At 35.7% G+C, this 17791-nt stretch overlaps 1 protein-coding gene across 10 annotated transcripts in view; it reads left to right on the top strand.

The window, feature by feature from the left end:
- Positions 1-17791, top strand: part of EXOC6B (exocyst complex component 6B) — a 735227-nt gene that overhangs the window by 342199 nt on the left and 375237 nt on the right. For all 10 annotated transcript variants that reach the window (XM_055089243.1, XM_024133527.3, XM_055089241.1 and 7 more), the window contains 3 exons: positions 10215-10298; positions 10655-10701; positions 12069-12189. In XM_055089243.1, the coding sequence (XP_054945218.1) occupies positions 10215-10298; positions 10655-10701; positions 12069-12189 (252 nt within the window). The remainder of the gene's footprint in view (positions 1-10214; positions 10299-10654; positions 10702-12068; positions 12190-17791) is intronic.

Below are 17791 nucleotides of genomic sequence, written 5' to 3'. Positions count from 1 at the left end.
TGTTTCCTGCCTAGAGAAGTTCCTTTAGCATTTGTTGTAAAGCTGGTTTGGTGGTGCTGAATTCTCTTAGCTTTTGCTTGTCTGTAAAGCTTTGGATTTTCGCATTGAATCTGAATGAGATCCTTGCTGGGTAGAGTAATCTTGGTTGTAGGTTTTTCCCTTTCATCAGTTTTAATATTTCCTGCCACTCCCTTCTGGCTTGCAGAGTTTCTGGTGAAATATCAGCTGTTAACCTTATGGGGAATCCCTTGTATGTTATTTGTTGCTTTTACCTTGCTGCTTGTTACTTTTTCTTTGTATTTAATTTTTGATAGTTTGATTAATATGTGTCTTGGCATGTTTCTCCTTGGATTTTTCCTATGTGGGACTCCCTGTACTTCCTGGACTTGATTAACTCTTTCCTTTCTCATATCAGGGAAGTTTTCAACTATAATCTCTTCAAATAGTTTCTCAGTCCCTTTCTTTTTCTCTTCTTCTTCTGGGACCCCTATAATTTGAATGTTGGTGCGTTTCATGTTGTTACAGAAGTCTCTGAGACTGTCCTCAATGGTGTTCATTCTTTTTTCTTTTTTCTTCTCTGTGGTAGTTATTTCCACTCTTTTATCTTCCAGGTCACTTATCTGTTCTTATGCCTCAGTTATTCTGCTATTGATTCATTCTAGAGAATTTTCAATTTCATTTATTATGTTGTTCATCATTGTTTGTTTGCTCTTTAGTTCTTCTAGTTCTTTGTTAAACGTTTCTTGTATTTTCTCCATTCTGTTTCCAAGATTTTGGATCATCTTTACTATCATTACTCTCAGTTCTTTTTCAGGTAGACAGCCTATTTCCTCTTCATTTGTTTGTTCCAGTGGTTTTTTATCTTGCTCCTTCATTTGCTGTGTGTTTCTGTGTCTTCTTATTTTGCTTAACATACTGCTCTTGGGGTCCCTTTTTGCAAGCTGCAGGTTTGTAGTTCCCATTGTTTTTGGTGTTTGCCCCCAGTGGGTAAAGCTCGTTCAGTGGGTTGTGTAGGCTTCCTGGTGGAGGGGACTGGTACCTGTGTTTTAGTGGATGAGGTTGGATTTGTCTTTCTGGTGGGCCAGACCACGTCTGGTGGTGTGTTTTGGGGTATGTGTTATCTTATTATGATTTTAGGCAGCCTCTCTGCTAATGGGTGGGGTTGTGTTCCTGTCTCCCTAGTTGTTTGGCATACGGTGTCCAGCAGTGTAGCTTGCTGGTCATTGGATTTGGGTCTTGGAGTTGAAATGGAGATCTCTGGGAAAGCTTTCGCCGTTTGATATTACGTGGAGCCAAGAGGTCTCTGGTAGACCAATGTCCTGAACTTGGCTCTTCCACCTCAGAGGCACCTGCCTGACACCCAGCTGGAGCACCAAGACCCTGTCAGCCACATGGCTCAGAATAAAAGGGAGAAAATAAGAAAAAGATAAAATAAAGTTATTAAAATAAAAAATAAAAATTATTAAAAATAAAAACATTAAAGTAATAAAAAAAGAAAGAAGAGCGCAACCAAGCCAGAAAACAAATCCACCAATGATAACAAGCACTAAAAACTATACTAAAAAAACCCAAAAAACCAAAAAACACCAGACAGAACCCTAGGACAAATGGTAAAAGCAAAGTTATACAGATAAAATCACACAAAGTCCGCAGCCTCAGTGTTGGGATGATATTCCAGAGATGCAGGGTACATCAAGTTGATTGTGAAGATTTAATCTGCTCCTCCTCAGGCTCCTGGGAGAAATTTCCCTTTCTCTTCTTTGTTCGCACAGCTCCTGGTGTTCAGCTTTGGATTTGGCCCGCCTGTGCGTTTAGGTCGCCTGAGGTCATCTGTTCTTTGCTCAGACAGGATGGGGTTAAAGGAGCAGCTGATTAGGGGGCTCTGGCACAGTCAGGCCACGGGGAGGGAGGGGTACGGAATGCAGTGCGAGCCTGCAACAGCAGAGCCCGGCATGACATTGCACCAGCCTGAGGCACGCTGTGTTTTCTCCCAGGGAAGTTGTCCCTGGATCACAGGACTCTGGCAGTGGTGGGCTGCATAGGCTCCCAGGAGGGGACGTGTGAATAGTGACCTGTTCTTATACGCAGTATTCTTGATGACTGCAGTAGCTGCCTTAGCATTTCATGCCTGTCTCTGGTGTCTACGCTGATAGCCGTGGCTCATGCCCATCTCTGGAGCTCGTTTAGGCGGTGCTCTGACTTGTCTCTCTCCATGTACCCCGAAACAATGGCCTCTTGCCTCTTAGGCAGGTCCCAACTTTTTCCCAGACTCCCTCCCGGTTAGCTGTGGCGCACTAGCCCTCTTCAGGCTGTGTTCACACAGCCAACCCCAGTCCTCTCCCTGGGATCTGACCTCTGAAGTCGAGCCTCAGCTCCCAGCCCCCACCCGTCCCGGTGGCTGAGCAGACAAGCCTCTCAGCCTGGTGAGTGCTGGTCGGCACCAATGCTCTGTGTGGGAATCTCTCCGCTCTGCCCTCTGCACCCCTGTTGCTATGCTCTCCTCTGTGGCTCTGAAGCTTCCCCCCCGCCAGCCCCCGTCTTCGCCAGTGAAGGGGCTCCCTAGTGCATGGAAACTTTTCCGCCTTCACAACTCCCTGCCAGAGCTGCAGGTCCTGTCCTTATTCTTTTGTCTCTGTTTTTTTTCTTTCTTCTTTTGCCCTACCCAGGTACGTGGGCAGTTTCTTGCCTTTTCAGAAATCTGAGGTCTTCTGCCGTCATTCAGTAGGTGTTCTGTAGGAGTAGTTCCACATTTAGATGTATTTCCAGTGTATTTGTGGGGAGGATGGTGATCTCCAGGTCTTACTCCTCTGCTATCTTGAAGGTCTGTCTGCCAACCTAAGTCTTTCTTAACTTTTACTAATATACTTTAAATGTATTAAAGTCTGAAAATTTACAATATTCATTGATAAATACGGTTGATAATTCACAACGTTGTCCAAATTGGAATAAATTTTCTCTACGTTCAGAGCTGATAGAATGGATTGAGAAATCCAGCTGTTGAGTGATGTGTGTTTTGCTGTCATCAACAGAGCAAACCTTAAAAGTCAAAAGACAGTTTATCCCTTTTCTATGGTATGCCTTCTGGATTGAAAGTACAATCCTGAATTGACGAATAGATTGGTTGTTCACCCCTCTACTGCATGGATTCTCCTTTTTAGTGCTACCAGAATGTGGGATGAGGGGAAAGAGAGGGACCTTGGTTGGCAGCACAGTTCATTCTGTGCTGGAGAATACTCAAAGTAATAGTGCTGTACAAGAGCACAGATAGGAAAAGCCTACATTATTGTGGTTTTCATTCAGTTTAAGAAGTTCAGAGAGTTAAAACACTGGGAACTGTATGGTAGGAGAATGTTCAGCCATATTTCATGGAAACTTAGTAGGCCAGTTCTTGCTAGACACTGGCATTAGTTTGTGGATGGCCTTTGAAACAGCTTTGTACCTGTTATAAATTGCCACTTCCATAAGGATATTAGATCTATAGCCAGATGAATGGTGAATTGGCCAAAGGCAAACCACAAACCAAGAAGAAAGTACTAGTCTAGAAGGGGCTCTTCTTGTTCTAGATAGAGCAATTGGGAAAATGAAAGAATATAAAACAAAATATGAGATCTGAGAAAACATACTGAATAAAATGGGACTGGGACTTCCCTGGTGGTGCAGTGGTTAAGAATCCACCTGCCAAATCAGGGGACTTGGGTTTGATCCCTGGGCTGGGAAGATCCCACATGCTGTGGAGCAACTAAGCTGCAACTACTGAGTCTGCGCTCTAGAGTCCGCGAGCCACAACTACTGAGCCTGCATGCCACAACTACTGAAGCCCATGCACGTAAGAGGCTGTGCTCCGCAACAAGAGAAGCCACCACAATGAGAAGCCTGCATACCTCAATGAACAGTAGCTCCCGTTCACTCCAACTAGAGAAAGCCCTCGCGCAGCAGCAAAGACCCAACGCAGCCATAAATAAATAAATAAATAAATAAATTTATTTTTAAAAAGGGACAAGGAACATCATCCTAGAAATTCAGAGGGAACATGATTGTAAAAATGATTTTATAAAGGAACCAAAAGGAAATTTTAGAAATTTGTTTGATATGAGGAAGACATAACCTCTGTGAAATAGGAACAAAAGTCTTTAAAAGAATAAATAGAGATAGAAAAACAACAGAGTGACATGAATAGGAATAATTATAAAGAAGTGATTATTGCATAGCAGATAAAGTGTAAATATAACATAAAAATGATATCTTAAAATATCAATTAATATTTTACTCATACTTTTAATCAATTTTCAAACGAATGCATATTGAATGCCAATCATGTGCCAGACATTGTTCTAGGGGCTGTGAACACAGCAAAAAATAAGACAAACAAGAAACTTGTTCTCATGGAGCTTGCATCCTAGTGAAAGGAATTAGACAATAAACAAATAAACAACATAATGTCAGATGAAGATATTTGCTATGCAAAGAATTAAAAGAGGGTTATATGTTAGGCAAAACATTCCTTTTTAAATCAAGTAGTAGAAAAATCTTCTCTAAGTAATTGACATTAAAAGTTATATATTGATTACAAGAAAGAGCCAGACATGTCCAATATGGAAGTCATTATTATCAGTCTGTCCAAATACATTTGATTCTTATTATTCATGGTAGTTGTATTCTATTGGGTTGGCCAAAATTTTCGTTTGGCTTTTTCCGTAAGACGTTATGGAAAGCCCGAATGAAGTTTTTGGCCAACCCAATATAAACTGTAAACACTTAGTTAATGAATACTGGACCATTGCTGTTAGGAGAAATACAGGGTTAGGTTTCTGTGAGCTTCTGATCACAACATTTTCATCAGCCAATCAACTCATAACCTTGTTTTACCTGTGTTTCTCGTTAAAGATACCTTATTTAATACCTATTGTTGATTCATTAACATTGAATTCAACTTTATAACTCATGCCTGAATGAAGCTCATCTAAAATGTATTTTCTCTGTAAAGTACATCTTGCCTTCTGAGCTTAGGTACACCAGATAGCACTTCAGTACTATGTTTGAGGTTCATTTTAAATAGCAAAATCACCAACAAGAAGCACAAAAATGCAAGACACACAGGTGACTAACAGATACATGAAAGTGAGCTCTACATCAGGGAAATGCAAATTAAAATCACCATGAGATACCACCTCACCTGTTAGAATGGCTATTATCTAAAAGACAAGAAATAACAAGTGTTGGTGAGGTTGTGGAGGAAAGGGAACCCTCTTGCACTGTTGGTGGGAGTGTAAATTGGTTCAGCCTCTCTGGAAAACAGTATGGAAGTTCCTCAAAAAATTAAAGATAGAACTACCATATGATCCAGGAATTCCACTTCTGGGCATTTATCCAAAGAAAATAAAAACATTAACTCGTAAAGATAAATGCATCCCCACGTTGCAGTATTATCTACAATAGCCAAGATATGGAAACAACCTAAGTATCCATCAATATATGAATGGATAAAGATGTGGTACATATATACACAATGGAATATTATTCAGTCATATAAATATTTCAAATAAGAAATCTTTCTATTTGTGACAACATGAGTAGACCTTGAGGTCATTATACTAAGTGAAATAAGTCAGACAGGGAAAGACAGATACTCTGTTGTAACTCACTTATATGTGGAACCTAAATAAATGAACAAAACCCATCTGGACGCATAGTTACAGAGAACAGATTGGTGGTTGCCAGAGGCAGGGAGTAGGGGTTGGAGGAATTGGATGAAGGTGGTCAAAAGGTACAAACTTTGTTATCAAATAAATAAGTCCTGGGGATGGAATGTACAGCATGGTGACTATAGTTAATAATACTGTATTATATATTTGCAACTTGCTAAGAGAGCAGATCTTAAAAGTTCTCATTACAAGAAAAAAAGTATGTATAACTACGTGGTGATAGATATTAACTAGACTTATTTTGGTGATCATTTTGCAGTATACACAAATATTGAATCATTAAGTTGTACATCTGAAACTAATATAATGTTATGTCAATTATGCCTCAAATTTTTTAAACAAGCACAAAAATTTGAAAAATGTGGCACTAGATAGACCATGAAAAGAATAATTGTTTATAGTGTGTGAACTGAAATAAGAAAGAAGAGTGTTGCTTTGTTTGGCCTCAGCTAGGAACATGTGCATCGGGCAATGCAAAATTTTCCCCACACTGTGTACATCCTTGAATGACTATGAAAGTGCCATGAGTATTGATTTTGAGGCTACACATAAATTTTAGCAGGTAGGTAAATTTGCAAATTAGGAAACCATGGGTAATAATCAACTGTATTTCCTTCTGATTCCTCTCTCATTAAATGACACCACCAACCAAACTAGTTAACTAGGTTAGAAACCTCACATCAGCCTTCTTTCCTTTATGTCCTTTACCACATATATCCAATTGGCTTATGCCTCCTAAATATATGTCAGATTCTGACTGATCTTTTTGTAGCTAATTTCCCCTTCCTTTATTCTACTCACTATATTACAACTTCCAGGTGTCTAAAACTAGAGTTGAAGTCCAAATAGCTTAACACGATTTACAAAGTCCTCCAGCCTCGTCTGTTGTCATCCCTCTCCTTTACACTCTGAAGTTCCAGCCATGAAGAACTTCTTTCAATTCATGGGATATGTGATACCTTTTTTCTTTGAACTTCTCTGTCTCTACAAGGAACATTTTTTTTTCCTTTCTGTTTACCTGGCTTATTCTTCTGAGTCATTCTTCAATTATGAGTATAAATGTCATTTTTTTCCTGAGAATCTTTCTCTAACATTCCTCCCACCCCCTAAGTGCACGTGTGCACACGCATACACACACACACGCAGACATACATCCCACTTCAATCCACAGGATTCTAATATAATTTTAATAGGATTTTAATATAATTGCTTGTTTAATTTCTAGTCCTCCACCATAGACTATATATTCAGTGAGGAGATTCTCAGTGTCTATCACATGGCAAGCACTTTATATACACTGTGACTAATTTTTCTGTGACATTGTGTGTATTAATTCATTAATTATTATACAGCCTTTGTAGCACTGTCATACTAATGACATAAAATGAAAAACAGAACAACTTTTCGCTTGCCTGCCTATTGTTTTATATCTATTTGTTTATACCTTCAGTAGCTTTTGAGGTGTTTTTTTTGGTTTGTGTTTTGTTTTGTTTTTTCATTTGAGTGATTAAAGGAGCTTGAGGCTGAAGTGGCAGAACTCTATAGTTCATTGTCTATTGACCTATTTGTGAATAGGCAGGCACTTCATCATTTACTCAACTGGATTGGTCAGACCTCTATTTCTCAAATTTCTCCTATAAGCATTGAGTTGACAAAACTGGCAAAAGAAATAGAATAATCAGAGGTGAATTTATTTAGCACCCACTAGGGAAAATCTAGCTCATTTTTGTAAATGGGGAAACCAGACCTATTAGATAAATTGGTCTTTTCTTATGTTTTAATTTTATTGAAAAAGCAAAATATATATACTTTAGAATTAAGTAGAGGTTCATGATTTGATTTTTATATAGAATTTCATCTTGTTTATTTTCTATCATTTACAACAAATAATTAAGTTAATATAGTGTGTTCTAATTAGAAGGCTTTCCCTAAATTCTCAGCTAAGTGTATCTTGGCTAGAAAGCATGTTGAAAGTGTAACGTCACACTAAAATAATAAAGGGCCTTTAGGGCTGTTAACCTTAAAATGAAAAGCCATTCAGTGTGTATAGAATGTAATTGACATTTAATAATACCTCTATGCTGTGAAATGGTGACAAGTGGGGAACAGCTTTAACAAACCAACAGGCAGTTTCCACTTTTTATTTCTTAAATAGAATTATTTGCTACCTCACTAACTTTATAGACTAAGAAAGCCTTGAAATAGCTGTCTTAATGTTTGTTTTCATTTTTTAGGCAGAAAAATTCAGGTGTATACAGTTATAATAACTTTAGTGTTTTAAAACCTTTGTTTTTAAGCTACCCCAGGGGTCATCAAACCATGACTTATGGGCGAAATCCAGCCTACTGCCTGTTTCTGTATGACCTGTGTGAACTTTTACATTTTATTTATTTATTTATTTATTTGTTGTACACGGGCCTCTCTCACTGCTGTGGCCTCTCCCGTTGCGGAGCACAGGCTCCGGATGTGCAGACTCAGCGGCCATGGCTCACAGGCCGAGCCGCTCCGCGGCATGTGGGATCTTCCCAGACCGGGGCATGAACCTGTGTCTCCTGAATCGGCAGGTGGACTCTCAACCACTGCGCCACCAGGGAAGCCCAACTTTTACATTTTTAAATGGTTGGTATTCATAAAAATAATCATAAGAGGAGTAATATTTCATGACAGGTGAAAATGATACGAAATTCTAATTTCAGTTTTCACAAATAAGGTTTTATTGGAACACAGCCACACTCATTTATGTCTTGTCTGTGACTGGTTTTGCACTACAGCAGCAGAGTTGAGTAGTTGCATCAGAGACTGGATGGCTCACCAAAGCCTATTTACTATCCTGCCCATTATGGAAAACATTTGCCAACGCCTGCGCTACACTCTTGAGGCTGCATGATTTAGTACCTTAAACAGTTTTCCTGGTTTAGGGATCTAACAAAGAAGTCATGTTGAGTAAAATTCTTCAGACTTTTGGGAAGGTGAAGAAAACTGAACCAGGTATTTCACGGAGTTTATGTTCACTCACATGGGCTGGGCTTTCTGTTTCATCACTGATTTCATCTTATTTATGTTTTAAATAAGTACTTGCATAGTGGTTATTATTTATCAGGTACTATTCTAAAAGCTTTATAACTCTTCTAAATCCTTATTACAACCATATGAGTTTGGCATCTCTACAAATGAGTAAACCATAGCACATCTATTAGTGAAAGGTAAAGAGTTAAATAGTGGAAGTTAAAATAATGAAAGGGAAGTTATATAGCTAGTCATATGAGTTATACAGCTAGTAAGGGGCAGAGCCATGGTTTGAATAAAATCATTTGGTTCTAAAATCAGTACTCTTAACCACTGTGTAATGCTGTCTCTCCCTTTCTACTTTTGTTTATTTAGAAAAGTCTTGGGTTGAGAGTAGAGTTTAATAATGGGGAGCATCATGTTTTAAAAGCTTTGAGCTTATATCAGTTTCCTACGGCTGCTATAATCAAGTACCACAAACTGGGTGGCTTAAAATAAGAGAAATTTGTTCTGTCACAGTTTTGGAGACTAGAAATCCAAAATCAGGATAACAGAAGGCCATCCTCCCTCTCAGATTCTGGGTAGAATCCTTCCTTGCCTCTCTGTAGCTTCTGGTGGTGGCCAGCAGTCCTTGGTGTTCCTTGGCTTGCAGCTGCATCAGTCCCATCTCTGCTTGTGGCACCATATGGTGTTCTCCCTGTGTTTCTGCCTTCATATAGCATTTTCCTCTTCTTATGAAGACACCAGTTATATTGGATTAAGGGTCACCCTACTGTAGTATGACTGCATCTTAATTTAACTAATTACATCTGTAATGACTCTATTTCTAAATAGGTTCATGTTGTGAGGTCCTGGGAAGGACATGAATTTTGAGAAGACACTATTCAACCCTAGTTATAGAGCTCATGAGTTAGCTCTTGTTCTCTAGAGCACCTTTCAGTTTAAGCCCAGAAACCCTAAATGAAAAGTTGAAACTGTGTGCTAAGACTTTCCAGGGCTTCGTTTCTTCCTTTTTGGTATTAATCCTGTGCTAGATTATATTCTGTCTGAGAAGACTGACTTAATGTTCTCAGCTCCTGCCTTTTTCCTGCCTCCCTTTGGCCTTTTGGTCATGATTTATTTGAGACTAGTTTTTATTCTGGAATGTTCTGTGAGTTTTTTTTTAAAGAACAATTTTCTAAACTGTTGTTATAACCTATGAGAATGTTGGTTTGTCTTTCTTGTGAATTTGTGATAATTGATTCAGAAACCAGCTTTGATGTGCTGGAGGCTGAGTTCTGGTAGTTTCCTCTTAAGAATTTTTTGTATCCATCTCTATTGGTATTTGTAAGTAAGGTTCAATAAATGGTAATAGTTATTTTTATTTTTCCGAAGATTACCAGTGTTAAAATAGCAGATTTTGAGAAATGTGGGGCTGCCTCAATTCCTGACCTGGGAATTTCCCATGAAATACTAGAGTAATTAGTCCAAATGTATCAACCCATTTCCTTTTGTTTTGTTTTACAGGGTGCCCGGGAAACATTTGAGAACTACTACCGAAAACAGAGGCGAAAACAGGCTCGTTTGGTGCTCCAGCCTCCTTCTAACATGGTAGCATCACCACCTTTCCTTTTCTCCCTTTTTCACTTTTCTTCTCTGGTATCTTTTAATTATTTTCCATTTGGGCTTCCCCCCGCCCCAAATTGTCACTCTGGGACCACTAGATGTGACTTGCATTAAGAAAGTAGCAACTAACATCTGTTGCTTGCTATGTGTCAGGCATTGTTCTAAGTACTAGATACGTACTGTCTCATTTCATCCTCACTGTAATCCTATAAGGTAGGTACTATTATTATATTTACTTTATAGTCTTTGGAATTGAGCCTTAAGAAATTAATTAGCTGATTTTAACTGTCTTAATGTGTCAAAACAGAAACATTAACTTTTTTCTCTTTGCTTTGTTGCAGCATGAAACTTTAGATGGCTACAGGAAGTATTTTAATCAAATTGTAGGGTGGGTATATGTGTGTTTGTGTGTGTGTGTGTTTTAAATTTATACACTTTCAATAGTTTATATGCTTTTTGTGAGACTTGGAAAAGTATATCAAGTGTTCTTTGGGAAATTTTTTTTCTTTTCTAAATTCTTAAGACAAGATTTGTTTTGAATATCTGATGATTTTAAAGGAATGTCTATTTGTTTCATAGAATTATGTGGGGAACATAATTCTATATTGTTGGGGAATCCTTTTTATGGATAAAGGGAGAAAAATATCGAATTATAGTCTTATTATATGTGATGTTCTGTTTTTTCATTATTGTTACGAGGGAACCAAATAATCAGCAAAAGTTGGCAAGTTTTTTTCTAAAAGGGCCAAATAGTAAAGTATTTTAGGCTCAGCAGGCCATACGGTTTCTGTTAGAACTATTCAGCTTTGTTGCGGTATGAAAGCAAGTACAGACAATATGTAAATGAAAGACAATGGCTGTGTTCCAATAAAACACTGTTTATAAAAACAAGCAGTGGGCCAGATTTGTTCCATGGACTGTATAGTTTGCCATCCTCATCTGGAGTATATATACTAGTATGGAATTGCAGTTCCCAAATAAACATCCCAAATATAGGCAGCTTATTCTAATTGCAAAATAGTAACTTTGCAGTTAAAAAAAAAAGGAAATAAGTTGGATTGTTCCATGAAATTTCTTTTTTTCCCCAAGTTTAGATTGTTGCAATGTAATTGATACCTTTGATTAAAATGTATCATAACAATTCCCTATTTAAAGAATTGTTTTAATTAGTATGAATATTTAGGCAAGAAAGCTGAAGATACATTTTAGATGCATAAAAATTAAGAAGCCACAGATGTTAAAAAAATGTTAAAAAATATATGTGTATTTTTTCTTTACCTTTGTAAGATATCTTTTCAATACTTTGATGAGAAAGTTTATATAAGGGGAATTATTTCGGTATTTTGTGTGTTGGATTCTTAAAAAAAATGCATGCTTTAACTTTCATTGTCTCTTTAGATTCTATTAGTTTTTAAAAATGTATTAATGGGCTGTTGATTTTAATGTAGTGAAATTAGCCTTCTTTACGAATAAACATTTTTCTTCCCTTTTAAATTTCTAGATAACATGGTTAACATTTAATAGGAATGTAATTCCAATTTCTATAGAAGTGGTTAAGATGATATCATGATCAGAGGTATAATTCCAAGTCTAAGAAATCTGATTTTGTTTGTGATACCAAACAGCTTTCTTTAAGAAAAAGTGACTAGTATTAACTTCCAATTTGATGGCAACTCTTAATGTTTGTCATCCCCTGATGATAGTAGTCAAACTGTAATTTCTGACAGCTGTGCTTTCTTTTTTCCTCAATCTTAGCTTTTTTGTGGTTGAAGATCACATTTTACATACAACCCAGGGCTTAGTAAATAGAGCCTACATCGATGAACTGTGGGAAATGGCACTTTCAAAAACCATCGCAGCACTCCGTACTCACTCGGTATGTAAGAAGCACAAGAGAAGTTCTTACTTCAAGCTAATTATCTATATGCTCTTCAGTCTTCTACTGCTTTAAAATCATCATATGTGTATTGTTTGAAATCACCCATTTGGAGTCATCTTCTTCAAAGATATATGGAAGTAGTCACTTCAAACTGCATGTTCTCTAACGCTAAGCCCACTTTTGTGAATGCTCTTTGCAATAAGAAAACAGCAGCTTACATTTATTGATTGCTATCTATGTCTCAGGCATTGTTATTATATTGTTATTGTGTACTGCATATATATTTCATCCTCACTTCATCCCTATAAGGCTGGTGCTGTTGTTATATTTACCCTATAGTCTGGGGAACTGAACCTCAGAGAGGTTAAGTAACCAGCCTGATGTCACCCAGTAAGTGGTGGAGCTTGGATTCAAACCTCGATGGTATGACTGCAGAGCCCATGTTCTTAGCCATTACTCCATATTGCCTTCATAATGCCTATTAATACTGATTTGGAGTTCACAGATTTATTCTTACTCTACAACATTTCAGTAAGTTGCTTAATTATGAGTTCCCATGATCTATTGATATATTTTATGGTAGCATCAATTGTTGATGATAATCTACTTTATTACAAGCAGAGAATGCTGGCTCTGAATTATTCATTCATTCAATATTTCTTGAACAAAGATTACATGTTGGCAATGGGAATACAAGAATGAATAAGAATAAAGTCTTTGCTCTCAGAGAGTTATATTTTAATTGGGGAGATTGCCAATAAACAAATAAATAGTAACATCAGACAGTGATAATGCAATGCAGACAATTAAAATAGAGTGATAGATTAGGGCAACTAGGTGTCTGCTTTTGACTGGTTGATCTGAAGTGGCATTCTGAGATCTAAGTATCAAGGAGTAACTATTTGTGTAAAGATCAATTAAAAGATCATTCCAGGTGAAAGGAACAGTAGTACAAGGACTTTGAGGTACTCTTATGTCTGAAGTGTTTGAGGAATAATAGTGAGGAGTTAATAATAGAAGATAATTTGGTATTTAAAAAATTTCAAGAAATGGCTCTGGTATACATCTAGTTATGCTAGCCAGAAACTTTAAAGTCATTCGTAACCCTTCAACTCTCTTTATCGAGTCATTAGCAAGTGTTCTAGAGTAAATACCATGTGTAAAATCTATAATTGAAGGGAGTGTAGCCATTTTAGGAAACTGAAAGATGTCCCGAGTGGTTAGAACATAAACATAGAAAGCTAGGCAACTAAGGTAGGACGTGGGAATAAAGAAGTAGGTAGGTGTCATATTATTTAGGACCTGTTTGACCCTTTAAGCAGTGGGTTGAGTGAGTATGTGTGTGTTGGGGGCAGGAGTAGGGTAAATTGGAGTGAGAAAGTCAGATTTCTATTTTTAAAAGATTGTTCTGGCTAAATTACAGATGAGGGATGAGAATGGATGTGGGGAGAACAGTTAGTAGACTAGTCTAGTATTCCAGACAATAGATTATGATTGCTGGATCAAGGTGATAGTAGATATAGAGAGATATGGATGAGTTTGAGAGATTTTTAGGAAGTAAGATTAATTATACTTTCTGATGGATTAATATACAAGAGGTAAGGTTGAAAGAAGTATCAAGGTAATGCCTAGGTTTATAGTTTCCTTCCTTGGATGATAGTGTTGGTTTTGATGGTTTGGAGTAGGGAAGTCATAAGTTACCTTTTGCTGTGATTACTTTGAGATACTTTTTGTGCTATTCAAGTGGTAGGGTCTAGGAGATTGATTAATGTATGAGTTTGAAACCAAAGAGGGTATGTCGTTATTGAATGTGTTGCAAATATTTTTCTCCTTTTATTTTTGTTGGTGGTTTCTTCTTTAGTATTTAAAATGTTAAATGTTTATGTATCTGATTATATTTATCTTATTTTAAAATTTCTCCCATTGCTTATATGTGTCCAAGGACTTGATCTGACATGTTTACCATTAATATGCTTGTGTTATCATAATAAAGTCTGGAACATTTAAAAATATTTTTTAAAAGTTCTGCCTGTTCTGAGACTAAAAAACAGTCTCAACTATTTCATGGCTTGATTTTTACACATTTATGTAGTTATTGCCACCTATTCTTATTGTCATTTAGGGTATGATTAAAGATCTCATTTTATTTTTTTTTTTGCAATAGTATATCCATTGTCCTAGGACCATTTTTTAAATGCTTTACTTTCCTCCATTGCATGGCGTGCTCTTACATAAAAAAATTATACAAAGATAACATGGTTATTAAAAGATAGGAAATATTGATTATTAATAGTAACGAGTTTGGCCATGATCCCTGGCATGATTATTATTAGCTTTCTTATATGTAAATTTCAAGACCCCTTTTTCTGTGTATGAATACATGATATACAATATATATTTTAAGTAAAACATGCTGTATTTTTCATTTAATATCTAATGAATTTGTATTAGTTTTAATGTGCATTTGTATAATATTCCATTTTTAGGAATGTACCATTTAAAAAAATTCATTCACTTGATACACTTTTTAAAAAAGTTTTTTTAAGCTGTTATAAACATTGAAGTAAATATTTTTATTAACATATCCTTGCACATTAATTATACTTAGGATAAATTCTTAGATGTGAATTTAGTGAGTTAAAGGATCTGTATATTTCTGAGGCTCTGGATGTGTATTGCTAATTTGCTTACAAAAAGATTGAACCATTTAGCATCACTAAGCATCATCTGTTAGAATTCCTATTTCCCTATTCCTTTTATTCCGCAGAAAGTTACATTTAAAAACAAAAAGTCATTCCCAATATAATAATAATGTCAGAAATTATATGTCAGAAATTAATTTAATGTTTTTCTTTAATACTGATATTAAAAATCTCTTCACATCTTTTTAGTTATTTGTATATCTTCTTAGAATTTCCTGTTCCTATGCATTGCCTTTATTTTGTATTTTAATCGTTTTATTTTATATTTATTAGTAACACATGGATGTTAATGTTTAACATTAACTTTAATCTGAATGTTAATCTCTAGTCTAATATATAGGTTGTAAATATTTCCTTAGTTTCATGTGTTTCTAACCTTTAATTTTCTTTTCCATGGTTTTACAGAAGTTTTAAAATTTTTAATGGAGTTAAATTTATTGATCTTTAACCTTACTATTTATGTCTTCCTTATTCCAAATAAATGTAATTATTTGTCTATATTTAATTTTAGTATTTCTGTAGTTACTTGTTTAACGTATAATTCACAAACTAGAAGTTTATTTTAGTGTTGTGTGTGAGGTTGGACTTTATTTTGAAAATGACTCATCACCTCCAATAACATTATTGTGATAATCTGTTGTTTTATTCAGCTCAGGTTACCATAATGAAATATATAGATTGGGTAGCTTAAACGACAGAAATTTATTTTCTCACAGTTCCAGAGGCTGAAAGTCTGAGATCAGGGTGCCATCATGGTTGTTTTCTGGTAAGGACCCTCCTGGGTTTCAGATGATCACATTCTCATTGTGTCCTCACATGACCCTTCCTCAGCATGTATTCTAGTGTCTTCTTCTTTTATAAGGACCCCAATCCCAGCAGATTAGGACCTTACCAATATGACTTCATTTGACTTTAATTATCTCTCCAAGGCCTCCTCTCCAAACAAGGCTACACTGGCACTAGGGCTTCAACATAGAATTTGGGGGGGAATGCAGCATTCAGTTCATAAATGTCTGTCCTTTCCCAACCTATTTTGAAGGCCACCTTTATCATAATATGTGATATAAATACTAAGATCTGTTTCTAGGCTCTGATTCCTGCCCGCCCCCTTCCCTCTCTCTCTGTATGTCTTGAACCAGTACAACATTGTTTTGATTATTACATCTGATATAGTATGCTTTAATTTCTTATATGACATATATGTCCTATAAAATCCTCTTTTTAAAATATACTATTTATCTCCTCATTATTCTTCTAGGTTAATTTGAGAATCACTTTGTCACATCCCTTCCACCTCTTACCTTCCCCTAAAACTGACCTATAGTGTTAATATGCAGTAAATCTGCACATTTAAATGGAGATAATTGACATATTTCAGCATCTGGTATTTTTCAACAGGAATATATGTATTTTTCTCACTTATTTGCTTTTATATCTTTTGGTAAAATATTTTATGTGTTCCCTATCTAAGTCCTATTTTTGGTATTTTATGGTTTATTTCAGGTAGTATTTTGAGGAAGGTTTGTTTCTGATATTAACTAGTATTACTGTCATTCTATGGGAGAGAAGTCCTTGATTTTGTTTGTTTATTTTATATCTGTCCATTTCCCTGATTTCACCAATTTTATTATTTTCCTGGGAAAAGGTGTTTTTCTTTTAGAAAACTTAGATTTCTTCCAAATAATTTCTTTTTTCAAAGCAGTGGTTTTTTTCACATTTGAGAATGTGACAAATCTATAGGAGTCTCTCAGGAGGAAAATATACTCTTTTCCTCATCATGCAACCATACTTATTGTCATGAATAGGACACTTTACAATGTGCTGATTAAAGTGTATATCTATGGAGAAAATTAATCTTAATGGAATGTTTCCTTGTAGATCTACTGTATATTCTTTTGAACTGAAGACTAAATGACAAAAGTACCCTTTAAAAATAATAGTTTAGCATCAGTCTACAGAGGCAGAAAGAAATTAGTGGTCTCCTAGGGCTGGGAGTGGATACGAGGAATAAGCAGGTGATAGCTTGAGGGGCAGGGTTTCTCTTTGAGATGAAGAAAATGTTCTAAAATTGACTGTGGTTATGTTTGCACATATCTGCAAAAATATTAAAAATACTAAAAACTGTTGAATTACATACTTTAAATGGGTGAGTAGTATGGTATGGGAATTGTATTTCAACAGAACCATTAAAATAGAACTCAACATCACATACATTTACTCACTGAACCATTTTTATCCATTATGAGACAAAGTAGTTGATGCCACAGATACCAATTCTATTTTATGACACTATTTATTGTGTTACATTATCAGCAAGAAAGAAAAATAAGAACAACCTAAACATCAAAACAAATCTCAAAAGGAAACATTATATCTGAGTGTTTATTTTTTGTAAAAAATCTGTATATTTTTCTAACTTTCTATGTCACTAATTAAAACTTTTTATATTTTCTGATTGAATTATCAGTCATTGCATAAATTGGAAACATTTTGAAAGATATAATATTCTCAATGCTGATTTCAAAACATGATAGAAATCTTATGCAATCTTATACAATCCATCTCACTTAGAATTCAAATTTAGCAGTACCTGTATATTAAAAGAATAATATGCTAATACAAAGAATTCATATCAGGAATGGTTCAATATTAGAAGATCTGTTAATATAATTGCTAGTATGACTGCCAATAAAATGATAAACAGATCATCTGATAATACTAGAAAGGTATTTTTTTATGATTTAAAATTATGGAACAATGTAATTTGTGTGGCCCAAAATCCTCTAGTTTTGTAGCTATTAAATATTGGACATTTTTTCTTATTATGTGACAGGCAGACAAGAGTGTGTACTGTAATAGTGGGTTTTGTGTGTGTGTGTGTGTGTGTGTGTGTGTGT

This window comes from Physeter macrocephalus, chromosome 12, assembly GCF_002837175.3.
Source record: "Physeter macrocephalus isolate SW-GA chromosome 12, ASM283717v5, whole genome shotgun sequence".
NCBI lineage: Eukaryota > Metazoa > Chordata > Mammalia > Artiodactyla > Physeteridae > Physeter > Physeter macrocephalus.
Note: the sequence above shows the minus strand (reverse complement) of the source record. Positions and strands in the feature narration are given on the sequence as shown.